This window comes from Lonchura striata, chromosome 5 (assembly GCF_046129695.1).
Source record: "Lonchura striata isolate bLonStr1 chromosome 5, bLonStr1.mat, whole genome shotgun sequence".
In the NCBI taxonomy this organism is placed as follows: domain Eukaryota; kingdom Metazoa; phylum Chordata; class Aves; order Passeriformes; family Estrildidae; genus Lonchura; species Lonchura striata.
In genome coordinates, this window is record NC_134607.1 from 54,203,765 (window position 1) to 54,218,184 (window position 14,420).

The 14,420-nt window shown below is 37.6% G+C and overlaps 1 protein-coding gene across 1 annotated transcript in view; it reads right to left on the reverse strand.

Annotated features, from left to right (window-relative positions):
* The window catches only part of FGD6 (FYVE, RhoGEF and PH domain containing 6), a 70,965-nt gene that overhangs the window by 35,830 nt on the left and 20,715 nt on the right, over positions 1-14,420 (reverse strand). The window contains exons 3-5 of the mRNA XM_021527974.3: positions 7,270-7,414; positions 4,505-4,572; positions 4,382-4,412 (exon numbers count right to left, since the gene is read on the reverse strand). Coding sequence (XP_021383649.2) covers positions 4,382-4,412; positions 4,505-4,572; positions 7,270-7,414 — 244 coding nt within the window. The remainder of the gene's footprint in view (positions 1-4,381; positions 4,413-4,504; positions 4,573-7,269; positions 7,415-14,420) is intronic.

Consider the following 14,420-nt stretch of genomic DNA (forward strand, 5'->3'; position numbering starts at 1 on the left):
TAGATATGTTCTCCCAGAACACACCACCAGCAAAAAACCAAAAAAACCAAAAACACTGAAGAACAAAAGAACAACACCCTTAGCTAAATACACCTGCAAATAGCTCAAATATCAGTTTAATTTAAGGAAAAAAAGCATGTTTGCACTTGGGTGCTTTTCAAGGAATACACTCATACAGACATCCTATAGCAAAGGAGGAGGGAAGAGGAGGAAGTTTCACAACAACCAGGCTTCTAGATGTGACAAACTGTAAACATGACTGCTTAGCAATACAGCTACAGAACATTTCACAAATAGATTATTTAAAATATAAATAGGCACTCCTAGCTAGAGTCAGACAATTTGCCATAAACTGCTAAGTTAAACTACAGCAACTATAGTTAATCAAGACTATGACTCAGTGTGAATCATATTTTTCAAACATATGCCATTACTTTTGGAAAGCTGCCAAGCAATTCCACATCTTTTGTCTCAAGTAATAAAATAATTTATAAGCCTTTAATGAAATAATCTATTTGACTTTTTTACAATAATCAATTATTTGACTGTGGCATATTCCCAGAATGTTATTTCAGGCAATAGGCTGGGTAGTAGAATAATACTTCCTTCTAAACTAAAACTATTTTATTAGTCTTCTTAGTAAGAGGACTACAGTTCCAACTCATTATCAAATGTCTTAGCATTTCTACAGTACTTCCGAGACCAAAAACTTATCAACATTTTCATGTCAGACTGGTCAAATATTGAAATTTTGCAGATGGAGGAAAAGGAGTTGGATGTTGAGAGAATTTTTCACAGTCAAACAGTATGTCAATTGTAAGCCAGGACCAGAGGTCTGAACTTTGCTCCAAAGGCCATAGCTATTTTATTTTTCATTACATTCTTTTTTCAAATCTACTATGAATTACTTTTCATAATGCTTGCCTACAATAGATATCAGTTTATATCTATCTATATAGATATATAAAACTATATATAGTTTTTATATACAGTATTTTGCCATTTTCTTCTGAAAAATGATAACATTAAACCAGAATTTTTCACTCTTGTGTCTCTGGAAGGACACACAATAGAAAATTATGCTTGACCTCTTATCTGCCTTCTGCAGTAAGAGGTTGATCTTGTGGCTGCAGAAATGCTAAGAGGTGCCTGCTGAGAAGCTCCTACTTACTCCATCTCAGAGTCCAAATATGGACAGAACAGGGGTCTAAATCAAAAGCACAGATTTAAAGACTCAAGCAAAAGCCCACAGGCCTAAGCTTTTCTTTTCACACAACAAAAGTTAAACACTAAGCCTTGCGGTGGAAGGAGCAATCTCACAAAACCAAGTTCCTCTGCTGGACTAGAAGCCTTGCTGCATATATCACAGCAGCAGGGAGGAAGCAGAATCAAAAAGAGTGGAAAAACAAAAGAGTGGAGGGTTTTGGCAAAAGAACAAAATTCAGAACAAAAACGTACCAAAAAAATGACAATAAATAAGCCAGACAGCTTACCCTCACAGTGCCAGAACACTGCTGAGGAGGTCCTCTCACTCATCCAAAGCAAACCATATCCAAAGAATCCCACAGCAAAGAAGTGCAAAGTGCACCAATCCTGCCTTACTCCTTTTTCCAGGAACACTGGGTGTTTTTTAGATACAGGGCAACTCAGAAGTGATAAGCTTGTTTCTCTTATGTCATTTGTGTTTTACACCCAGCTAACAGTTTCTTTTTTCTGCAAGTGCCCTTAGAAAAAATAGTATTTCTCCCATATTCTCAACCCTGGCTCACTCTCAGCAGGCAATGCATGAACCATCTCATAAACATGCATACTGAAGAGCTAGTTTGATTTAAGCTCCTTTGTTTCCAGGAGTTTCTAAAAGCATTTTACTGGAATCTCACCCTAAAAGAGCACTAACACAGTAACAGAAATACAGAGAATTCAAGATTACATCTAATCTTTGATTACATCCTCAAGCAAACCTATTTGCTGAGTCTGTTTGAGACTGTGTGCTGTGTGCAAAGCCAGGTGAGTCCCTTATCTCTGTTATGATCAGCTTGTTTAGTATTTACAGAAGTATCACCAAGTGTTTATAATTTTGCAGTGTGTCTTCAATAGAAGCAGTCAGATGTACTTGTAGTGTGCCACAGGGTCTGCAGAGGCTGGCACTCTGGTATCTTGGAAGAGTTGTTCCACCTAACTTGACTTTGTCAACATAAAAGAAAAAAATGCTAAAAAATTTCAGTGGTGCTTGTAACTAGTTTGCAGTCACATTCCTACCTCCTCAACTGCTTCAGATTCCACTTCAAAGGCTCTAAGATGAAGCAAATTAAAAAGTTTCTTCTTACATCAACAGTCCTCTTCCTTGGCGCCATATGATGCATTTAGCTGACATTGGTAAAATATACTGAAGAGAGTATTATTCATTTCAGATCACTGAAATTAGTCACTAAATTTCAAGTGGAAAACCACTAATAGATGGCTCAGAAGGTGCAATGCAGCATCCCTCAATAAACCAAATCTTCACTATGGGTAAAAGAGCCCAGTTGAGGAGAATTTAAGTTCTAATTCAGAAATTTGTCAGGGGTTGCTTGACTGGCAGTTAGCAAGCCAAAGTGGTCAGTGCGCATGAAATAAAAAGAATTATTTTATCAACATTACAATATTATCCATAAGAAATATATTATTAAATCAACTGATTTAATCATGTGTGTGAAAAACAAACAAACCCTCAGGAATACCACTCTATGGAAACAAAAAACTGTGTGTCTGCAACCTTTCTCAGCTACAGCAGTTTTTATTTAATAAACAATGCACCTACACAGAGCCTCAAAACCAGTGCCCTCTCTGACAAAGACACTTACCAAGGTTCCTACTGCAGGCCAACTGACAAGCTAAGGACAAAGTATTTCCTAAACTCCTAGCCTAGCATCCTCCCTGTTAGACCAGGCTGAATATGTGTTGATTGTTATTGCTCGCCAACAAAAACATTTCCAGTAGTTTCTATCTGGCAGCTAGAAACTAACAGACTGTCATGAATAGAGTTGCAAATTATCCATTAAAGGAAAAGCAAAACACATCCTACACCACTGCACATCTACACTGTGGGAACAGCTTTAAGCTTATCCCAGAAACTTCCTAAGCTCTCTACTTTTCCCTTTTTCACATTGTTCTGCTTGCCTGCATCCTCCTTACCAAGAGCCCTTCTTCCAGTACTGCACATATTACCTAAAAATCTGGTACACTGGAAAGCAAAGATACCTTTAACAAATAAGTTAAATGTCTGAAAAATATGATAATTTAAAATTAAATAGCTTAAAACATGCCTAGGACAACTCTCTTTCTTTTAACAGTTTTTAAGATTGAGTTCTGTATTAGAAACCATGTTGAATATAAATTATATATTGGCTGCAACTGACTGAGCCAGCTCATAAAAACCAAGATTGAAGAGAATCAGAAAAACAGTTACTAGGAGGAAAGCAAAAGAGGAATCAGCAAAAGATGTAGTGAGCTTTTTGTTCCCTGAAAAAAAATCCCTGTATTACAGGACTGTATACAACCATCTATAAGAGCCTTTGTTCCCAGTTTCACAGAACATGCTTCTCAAGGGACTGAGACAGACCAATGCATCCGTTTTGCAATATAACCACTTCTATTGCCCAAGGAAAAAAACCCACTAGGTTTGCACTTAATAGAGCGACAAAATGGTAAAAACCCATATCAGTTCAAACTTGACAGAAAACACACAAAATAGAGATAAAGAAAAATTTGTATTAATTTCCTATTATCACCTTCAACACAGGATGTTTTACAGATGACTGATCTGCACAAACATGGATGAAATACCTAACCCTGGCTGTGTACAACACACTGCAGGTACTAAAATCATGGGTGTTATCAGAAGGCAAACGTCTGTCAAGAACGTTGCTGCCACCACTGCCATGGTGATGGATGCACCATTACAGCTAATAGCTATTAGCTGCATTACTTCAAGAATGTGCATTTTAATGTACCATTTCAAAAATAAATTGTTCCTGCCTCCCCCCACCATTTAATGAGTTATTCTAACCAAAAAGTTAATTTTTGTTGCTAAGCCATACAAGCTGGCTTATAAATATGATTCTGATTAACATAAATTGATATATATTAAATTTTCAGTATTCAATACCCACACTCAACTGGAAACTTCATAAATTATTAAAGACATCCAGAAGGAACCACCAAAATATTCATCCACTATGTAAAATATGAAATATTAAAGTTCAGCTTAATTAGGTTTTATATTTTGAATATGTAGATGCAGCTGAAAAAAATGCACTGTCACTACCATAAAGCCTAAACATAAAATTTTAGTAAATTAAACAAAGAGAAGAGGAAACTGGGTTTTTTTTTAAGTACTTACAATGTGTAAGAGCTTTAGCACATCCACAAACCTATCAGAAAAGCAAGAAAAAGCAAACAGTTACATTTTAATTGCCCAATTAAAATAAATTGACTTGTTTATAAGTATAGCATTGACACTTACACCTTCTCTGAGCTCATGATCTCCTTGGCAATGTGGTAAACCTTTGTTTTCTTTCCAGCTGCCTTACCCTGCAAATAAAATTACATATTACACTATGCATCTACGAAAACTGTCAGGAAGATAATTTCCAGCTATTAGTTCCTTAAATTCAATGTAATTATTTGATAGTTACTTCTAAGAAAAACACTTCATACTGCTTTGAAATCTCTTGGCTTTGACACCTTCTGGTTTTCCAGGATCTGTGAGAAGATCAATTTAGCTTGTAGTCTGGATACAACAATATTAGCTAGGAGCAGCCTTTCAGCCTGTCAGTCTTTTCTTTTAATGAAGCCCATAATGAATGGAAGTTCTAGCAAACAACAATCACTGGTTTAGCAAAAGTAATAAACTACAGGTAGTATTTCTATCTTACTTGATTTTTTTTTTTTCTGATTAATACAGCAACAGTAATATTTGCAGTGAACTCAAATGTCTTTCAGGAACATCTTAATAGACATACACATTTTCTTTAGTGAAAAACAAGGTGACGGGAAAAAAAAGAAAAAAAAAATCACACTGAAGAGAAAAGACAGTTTCTGACAAGCTACTAATGGAACTGCTGGAATACAGAGCAACTGTATTCCAAAGATGCAGATATGTGAGCCTTGTCATCCTCATGAAACACTGTGGAGATGATTCTGGGCTTCAAACACATATTTGGTTTCCAAAAAACCAATGGCACTGTCCAACACCAGACAGAGGTAATAGGTATAACAAAGCAAATGGGACAGGCATCAGGATGCAAATGTGTTTGCTACACAGTTTAACTTCCATGTATGAGTTCCCTCAGATGGAACACCTTTCTCCAAAACAGCTCTCATGCTTTGCCATATGCTTCTCTGCTGCCAGCTGTCAGCATGTCTATTGCACATGCAGGCTTTCATTTTAATGGGCTGCAATGAAATAGAGGATGAGGAGCCCCAAAACATCACATGATATACAACTCAAGTTGAGATGGAAATCCTGGGAAGGCTGTATTGAGTGTGGTAGTATAATATGGGCACTGAACAGCTTATCTAGAAAATCAGGTATCAGTGGCATTTTATCCACAAAACTTTGGTTCATAAGCACTAATGTTGCAAGATTTCCCTGAAGATTTAATTCTTCTTGAAACCTATAAATTAGTCTCAAGTGCTAGAATATAAACCATGGAACAGATAGTACTCATAGGTTGATTTTAATTATATTGTTGTATTCAAAATATAAAATAAATCTAAATTTTTTTTTCACTGGAATTTAAATGACATCACACTTGATTACTGAATTAAAATTAATTTCTAAATTAAATAATTTTGTATATCACCAGATATGTGCAAAATACATTATTTATTTTATATACTATCTAGATAGACATCTGCACACAGATCTGGAATTTTACATATGAAATTATCTTATTTCCCAAGAACACTGAGTGTGGGTCCAGTGTGGGTCAGTCACATTCAGGCGAGGTTGTAACACCTATTCTCAGGCCTCTGTGTCTATTTAGAAAGCACAGCTGACACACTCCCTTCAAGACTGAATTCACAAGTCAATTATGCAAAGCAAGGTATGTGCCATCACTGTAGATGTGTCAGTTGCAAATGAGATGGAAATTAGTATTTTGAGAACAAGATGCTACCGCTAAACAATTACAAAATTAAATATCACAGTCTGTTTTCAACCCCATTTGAAAGACTTTTCACATACCAGCTGGTGCTGAAAGGGCCACTTTGCATTTGCTCAGACAAAGATACTCTGGCTCTGACAGTCTCTAATGGGGGAACCAAAGGAATACAAATAAGGCTCTCTGGCACAACACTGGAAAGAAGCCCTGTAAGTCCCCTAACAGAGATAAAGCATCAAAACAGCCAGATGCTTGCAGTAAGGAAAAATAAAACAAGTCCAGCTGATGACCAGTGCAGAGACTGCTTCATTCTCCTCTGCAGCTGCTCTGGCTGTGAGGAAGTTGGTTGTTAATTCCCAGCTGCTGGCCGCACGTGCCGCAGGCAGCTGAAGCAAGCGGCAGCAGACGCCTCACAGCCAGCACTGAATTACTCCATAAAAACTGCCTGAGAACCCTCCTAATGGGGACATTTCCCTGTAAAACTCAGCTGGGAAAGGCTGAAGGCATTTGTAGAGGCACGCAAGGTAAGTTAGCTTGTACGGGTAAAGTCTTGTTTAGTTTCACAGGAACAAGCTTTCCCTTGACTCTTTCCCAATTTAGTCCTCTCATTTGGTTTAACAACATTCAGGCCTGACATGCCAAGTCCTCTCTTCCAGCACTAAAAAGTTTCATTGGGGTTTTCTGTTTGTCTTGTTGGGACTTTGTTCTTGTTTTGCTTTTTGATTATTTTTAAAGAAAGGAAGCAGATATAACTACTATCAAAGGAAACAGCTGCTGGGACTGGTGCTGAGGAGAGGCACTGGTCTACAGGACAGGCTGGTTTCAGGGCATCCAGGGCTGAGAAATAAGAACTGGGTACCCCCAAAGGGAGGGACAAGACCCTCGTAACTTCATTTCATTCAGAGTAGTTAATACTGTCTTCCTGCTCCTCATTTGAAGAAGAAATAAAATTAAAATCAGGGAAATCACTCCAAGTTAGCACTCACAGAAGGTAACAGAAGGTCAGACCTCAATCTCAGCAGGCAACAGTTGGTTTACATTTGAAAATATCCCAACACAATACAACTAATGAAATACTGCAAGAGTGAGGAATAGTTTCAGAAGATAAAGATAAAAAAGATACCTGTTTATCTTCTTGAGGATCAGTCTCCCCTTTACTGGAATCAGAATTTGTATCATCATCTTCATCAGAACTGTTCATGATATCCTCTTCATCTGACTGAAGATCTCCTATTACCACATTGGGATGATGATGGTGTTCTAAGGACCTAGTATTAAAATACATACATCATACTTCATTTATGTCAAGAGCTTTCTGTTTCACCCCACAATAAATTATCTACTTGGCATCAGACACCCTGAAAACAGTAGTGAGTAGTCTGAAGATTACAACAGTTGGAGGCTTTTCCACAGTGGACTGATAACTCTGTAACATTTTATATATTCTAGTATTGATAGAATGCTCATTGACAGCAAGCAAAAGCCACAGTACCTTTGGAGTATTTATATTATTCATGTCCATCAGAGTTTGCCTAACAACAAACTTCCCTTATTGCTTTGTGCACGTATAGAGCAATATTTGTACTGTGTGCAGAATAAAGATCATAGCCATTTTCTATCCTCTATCTTCCAGCAGCAGGCCCTGTTCCAGATATGGTACTCACACTGGAGCTTTCTTTGTGAAATTCTAGATGCATGTATACATACAGGCCTGTTTCCCAATGCATATGCTAAACAACTGCATCAGTGCCAGCAGTATCCTAACTATTCTGTCCAACAACTCTTCTTAAAAGCAGGAAAGCAGAATCTTTTCCAATTAAGAACACCCATCCCACAGAAACAGACACCTTTTGAATAACTGTCAAAGCTGTAAAACAACCTTGTTCTGCTGCTATGTAATTATAATAGAGGTCTCTTTTTATTAGCTTCAGCCATATTTGCAACACAGGAATTGCATGAGACAGGCACACAATTTCCTTCCTCTAACTAGCCTTGACAATTTCAGTAGAGATATAAGAAATGCAGTTCTAGAAGAAAATAGAAAAGGCAGGGAAAGATAGATAGGAAAACAGACTAGAGGAAACAGAAAAGTTTTTGGAAGGTTACATGGAAACAGAGGAAATCTCTAGGTTCCTACTTTTAATCCTTAAAAATATCTAATAATTTCCAATTACACTAACGCTATCTAAAAATCACATAATATGTGTTCAAGGTCTGAAAAAAGATGCTGGGATGCCACATATTTATTTTGACATGAGTCAAAACTGATTAGCTATCCTGCAAAACAAAAAGCAAATCCAGGAACCCTTTCCATGATCTGCTGCAGCCAGCAGAGATCTCACTGGGGTGACCAACACCTAATTTTATACAGCCAACAACCACCAGGGCTACACGTCTCCATATTCCTGGCCCTCTGCCTCTCGAGGCAGGGTATAGTTATGACTGATTTTTTTCCTTGCTTTGAATCAGAGGAAAGGAGGCATGGAGGGTAACTATTCAGACTTGCCACCTCTATCTGTGATAGCTATCAGAAAGAAAACCAGTCACCATGGATCCCACAGAAGGTGTCTGCTAGCAATCTGAAAAGCAGAACAATTGCTCAGGGCTTGAGTTCAGTATTGGGATGGTGCTCTTAAACAGGTTTGTCAGTGACATGGACAGAGGGACTGGGGGCAACCTCAGCAAGAGTGCCCAGCAGGTCAAAGAAGGGGATTCTGCTAGAGCAAAGTGTTCATTACGCAATGCTCAAGACAGAGTTAAAAACAAACAAACGAAATACAAAAAAAATAGAAATATATTTGGAGATAAAGATTAGATGGCCTGTGGACAGACCTTGGTCAGACATAGAGAAGATTAAAATAACTTGGTTCTATTATGACAACAGGAAGGACTTGGGAAACTCCCAAGCAGTTACTGTCTCCCAGAACCAAATGGGGCGGGGAGAGGAAGGCGACTGTAAGGTCATCACTGAATTCAACAAGGTCCTGAGCCAAGACTGCAGCACCCTGGGCGCAGAGAGACACCCCTTTATTTGGGTTTGGAAATGATCAGCTTCATGCAGGATGGCAGCAGCCACCAGAGAGATGAGTGCTGATGACAACAGCATATGGTGTATGCCAGGGACAGCTCCCATAGTGTCTCCAGAAATATCAGGAAGAGAAAAAAGCAGATTTTTACTGGAGCTTTCCCTGGAATCATGCTAGCAGGAAACTAAGATTTCTGCAGTTATTCATTAACTTCAGCAATTCAGAAAACTCCTTGTCTGGTTTATGTAAGTAACAGACAGCTGAGAATATTTATTTTAGCAGATGATATCTCATATTCTTTTATTATGACAAACATCTTCATTACATCAGTAGCATGACATGAGGTAGATATATGCCCCAGCTTTAGTCAAAACCTGCAACAGAAATTACTGCTGTTCCTTCCTTTACTAAATTACTCAGCTTTACCATCCACATCTGTCACAGAATCTCTCTGACCAAGGGTCTCTTTCCCCCAATGCAAAATGTATTAAGTGCTTTATCTCTGACCACACTGGAATACACTTTTTAGTCCATTATTCATTAAGGTCTGTTTTTGTTAAAAGACATTTTATTGCCCTTTTTCCTATCCTTAATACTTGTTTTAATTGCTATTTTAATTTCCTTTAACTGAGATTCCTTCTCATCAAGAAAGCATTGTTTTCAGACCTGTGACATCACTGCTCTTTTGCCTCAGCATATTCTACTGGATGCCCACTCCCAGACTCTGTTGTCATTTTTCATTTAAACTTTCTAGGGCAGCTATGCCAAAACTTAGAAGCTTTAGAAAATCCACCCTTTTGGAAGTCAGAAACAAGAATACTCCCAGGGGAAGCTGTGCTTAACTTGCACAAACACAATCCCCTCACCACTGAAGGATGAAGAATAAACTAGCTGGCTTGTATTGTGTGAAGTATTTTCTAAACATAAGATTAATCAGCTTATTTAATAGAAATTTTTAGTAAAAAAAAATTAAAAATTTTAATAACTAACTAGTGATAATTTATGATGTGCAGTAAATATCCACAAATGACAGCCAGTCACTGTATAGGTTCTTTCCTTCCTATAAATCACAATGTTTAAGCAGCAAGCTTATGTTCTGGCTTTTGTGGTGCTTATGCACCCACTTCATATAAAGGAAGCTATGACAGCTGAGAGAGCCATGTATAAAATCTTATATACAGTATCTACTCCACTTTTATCCTGTATTGGCTCAGTTCACAGCTCTCCAGTTCTTCCACATGATACATCTTGTTGAGGGTTTTTTTAGTGATATTTTTATTATTTTCCCCTTCATTTCTTTGCTTTTTAAAGAAAGAACACATTGGATGATTAGATGATTAATGATCAAGAGTCAGTTCACACTCAGCTGTTTTCCAGTATCAAAAAAGCCATCAGTTCAGGGATAGGATGCAATACTGGAACCAGGGGTAGATACCTTTGTGGTGATGTCTGCAATTGTGTCTTCTTCTTCATAAAAAATGGGGACAGAGTTACTGTGTTCAACAGTGTTTATCAGCCACGTGCTGAAGAACACGCAATTCCCCTCATACATTACACCTTAACCTTTCAAGGTAAATGTTATGGCTTGTCTAGTGAAACAGAAAGCAGATCTGTATTTACTGATTACTCTTTTCTGTACTTTTACCTCTGAAGTCATCTATAACACAAGCGTATGTATGGTTCTCTTAAAGTTATCTCTGGATAAAGTGAAATCCCTTGCACATTAACTGCCTTTGTAAACAGTAGTAAATCTTTAAATAAACAGAGTCTTTTCTAGCACATATGAATCCCCCTTTTTCCAAAATACCACAAGCATGCAGTAAGGCTTATTTTAAGTGGCTCTTCTGATAGGTATTTTGGGGATACTGTGAACTGTCTCTATCTTGTTCCCTCTTCATCACGATTCTTTGTCCTACCCACAGCAATACCCATAGAAACTTCTGCATTATCAGTCATGTGAAACACCAGCCCTGCCAACTCAGCGTGCTGTGCACTGAGTGAGAACATCTTGCCATATCTCATGAGCAAGTTGTCTAAATATAGATGTGGGGTTTTTTTATTTCACACATAAAATGAAGGAATCATTAGCTTGGATTGAAATGAGTGGCTTATGGGATGATGCATTTATGTTGTGTTTTACTTTCTTATTGCAATAGTAAAATGCTAATGAAATAAAACATGTTGGTCCTAGCAAGGCATACAGCAAGATAAACTGTCAAAACATAAAAATTGCCATCAGACAATTACCACTGGGAATCAGCATAAAAAACACCTATTGTCTTCAAGAGATGAACAAGACTAGTTTATTTGTCTTATAATAGAAGCTTCAAATACACCTGTATCTTCACCTTCAGACACTGCTGATTTGAACCCTGCACAGGGCACTATAGCCTGGAGTCACAATTAACATTTCAGTCTCAGTTTCCAGCTCCTTCAGAAGACAAATAGTACTTTAAGGTTGACTGAGATCATTCAGAAGATTCTCTGCCATGGAATGCTCCAACATTAAGTATTTTATAGTATATTGGAATGACTTCAAGTGTTAGCATCACCATAACTACTAAAAAGCATGTTTCCAGAGCTCCAAAGTAATTTGCTAAAATAGATTCATCCACACTACTGCTTTACACACATTTCCTTGTGATCTTCATTATTTTTAGATCTTTTTCCTACTTTCAGTAAGTAATAAAAATATGTAGGAATACTGAATGAACAGAGCCTTGCACACAACTCTCTGCTAAATTCTTCACTTCTCATCCCTTTGTTCTTTTAAAAGGAGTCTCCTGTATACTCTGCTTTACTCTTCTATCTCTTCCTCCAGTATTTTATTGCATATTTTTGTGGGTGTTTATGTTTGTTTATTTTTAAAGGAAGCTTTCAACATGCAGGCAAAACTACACAAACTGAAGTTCCTACTGAACTAAAAAATACATACCAGAACTTCAGAGAGCAACTTAACATGCCCTATTATAATATTTAATCTCATATCCTTTTAGTATCATTACAGCATTTCACCATCTTTTCACAGCTGCTTGCACTTCATTTTTCCCCAGAGAGCAAGCAACTATTATTAGTGCTTTTCCATTTGCAGTTTTTAATATCACCATTCCGTGCAATCAATTTTAGTAATTAAGGCATATTCAGCTGCTAAGTCTTTAAGACCTAAAAGCACACCAATTCTCTGTGAAGGCAATAGCTGATAACATTGTCATTTTTTTCATAGCCCTCATACTCACAATAGCTGTAAGCATGCCTCGCCAACTGATTCCCTCTGTGAACCCTAGTTGTACACTTCTAGGAAAATGCAATGGTAGAAGACCTAAGGAAACAAAATGTTCTATAAAATATTTTCTGTTTGGTCCTATCTAAATTCAGAATCTCTTTCGAGGAAGGACTGTAAATACAGAACTCGAATTAATATCCCAAAACAATTTAGAAAGTAATTCCCTGATTTGGATGCTCAAGCAGAAGATACTCCTGGAAAGTCAAAGCAAAAGTGAAATCAATGCTTGGTTAATAACCCTTCTGTTTTGTGAATTTCTTCTGCTTTTATTTAATCCTTCTTTTTAAAGACAGTCCAATGTCTTTATTATTTAATTACTGCAGGTTTTTGGAAAAAGAAAATCGGTTCTAGAAAGCAAACATACTTGGCAAAGCACTGAGATAATGAAGGATGCCAACCAAGATCAAGAGTGAGCTCCTATGGAAGGTTTAAGAAAATACATAAAGAGATTAGTGATCAGCAAGATTAGTAGAGGCATAAATTACAGCACTTTTGGATGAGTTACGTTTTGCTGCAATACCTCCCATCCTGAAGAAGTTGCACCAGCAAACAGCAAACCAGTCTAGAAAGCACAAAGACAAATTTTGTATCATTCTAGATGCACCTGGAGCTTAACTGGAGCTTAATATTCACCTCTCATTTGAACATCAGATTCTCTGAACAACAGTGGTTGTTTACCATTAGAACTAAAAATAACCCATCCCTTGTTGTCTTCAGGTCCCCCTGCTTTTTATTTCTCCTTCACGCACACTGGACCATGAAGCAGCAAACGAAGGTGAAATGCAACCCAGGCCAAGGGGATTACTTCTACAGCATCAGTCACCTCTCTGCTTTAATGACAGACTCACAGATGGAAAAAGGTGAAGCTGAGATCACATCTCTCTTCTCTAGGGGTAGTGGACAGTGTGAGAAAGGCTGGTGGATGCTGCTGTGTCTCTCGCAGCGCTGATGTGGCTGCCAGCACTGGAGTCTGGTTGCCTTAGTGCAGCCAAGCTGCTTAGGCTTCAACTTCTCTGCCAAAAATGGTGCTTTTTCACAGCAAGAGAGCAAGATAGCAAGGTGCTCTCTCAAATATGATTTTACGCAACAGCACTAATGTTATGCCATTTGTTCTTCTGCAGTCAGAAGTGAATGATATTAATAAGTTACTATTATTATTATAACTAATAACATGAAAAAAGGCAACCAGACATGAATTTTTATTGGTGTGATCCTAAGGAATATGACAATTGATTTTGATCTTTTTCTTTATATCTTTTAAGACTATCTAAACAGATTATGCTTGTGAAATTCATTAGTTCCTTCTGTGAGTGATCCTGCCACAGGTGGCATGACAAGGAATAAAACAGACCTCTACTACCGTCTTTAAAATAAAAAAAGCACCACAAAACAAAGGGCAAACAAACTAAACCAATGAATCTATGACTATTTGCATTGCTTAGCACTGGTGTGCTGTATTCTCTCCAGGCTGCTAAAGGAATTTTAAGGATTCAATTACAAATATAAACACTCCACAAGAATCACATCTAGAAAACAAACTACTAGCATCCAGCTGAGCAACTACAATTGAAAATAGTTTGTGCACTCCAGGTTCCCTTTTCAAATTTCAATTTAAAGACTTTAAGAATTGAAACAGAATTATTTTAAACAGTATCATATGTACTGTATGCACTCATTAGTGTCCACTTTTTTTTACAAAAAGGCAAGATCTTGATGACAGAAATACACTATCAAAAGAAAAGCTCAATACAATCTATTTGAAATGCATTTTCATTCAGAGCCATTTGCACTTTGAAAGCTGTCTGCTGCCTCCTGGGCAATGGGCTGGCTGCTGAGAGAGACCACGTGGAAATGCCAGGAGTTTGTTCCAGGACAAACAGCAAGAACCACCCACTATGTCCCAGTCCTTACATCTGGCACTCACTGACTACACCTGGGACTTCTGGGCAAGGAGGATATCACAAA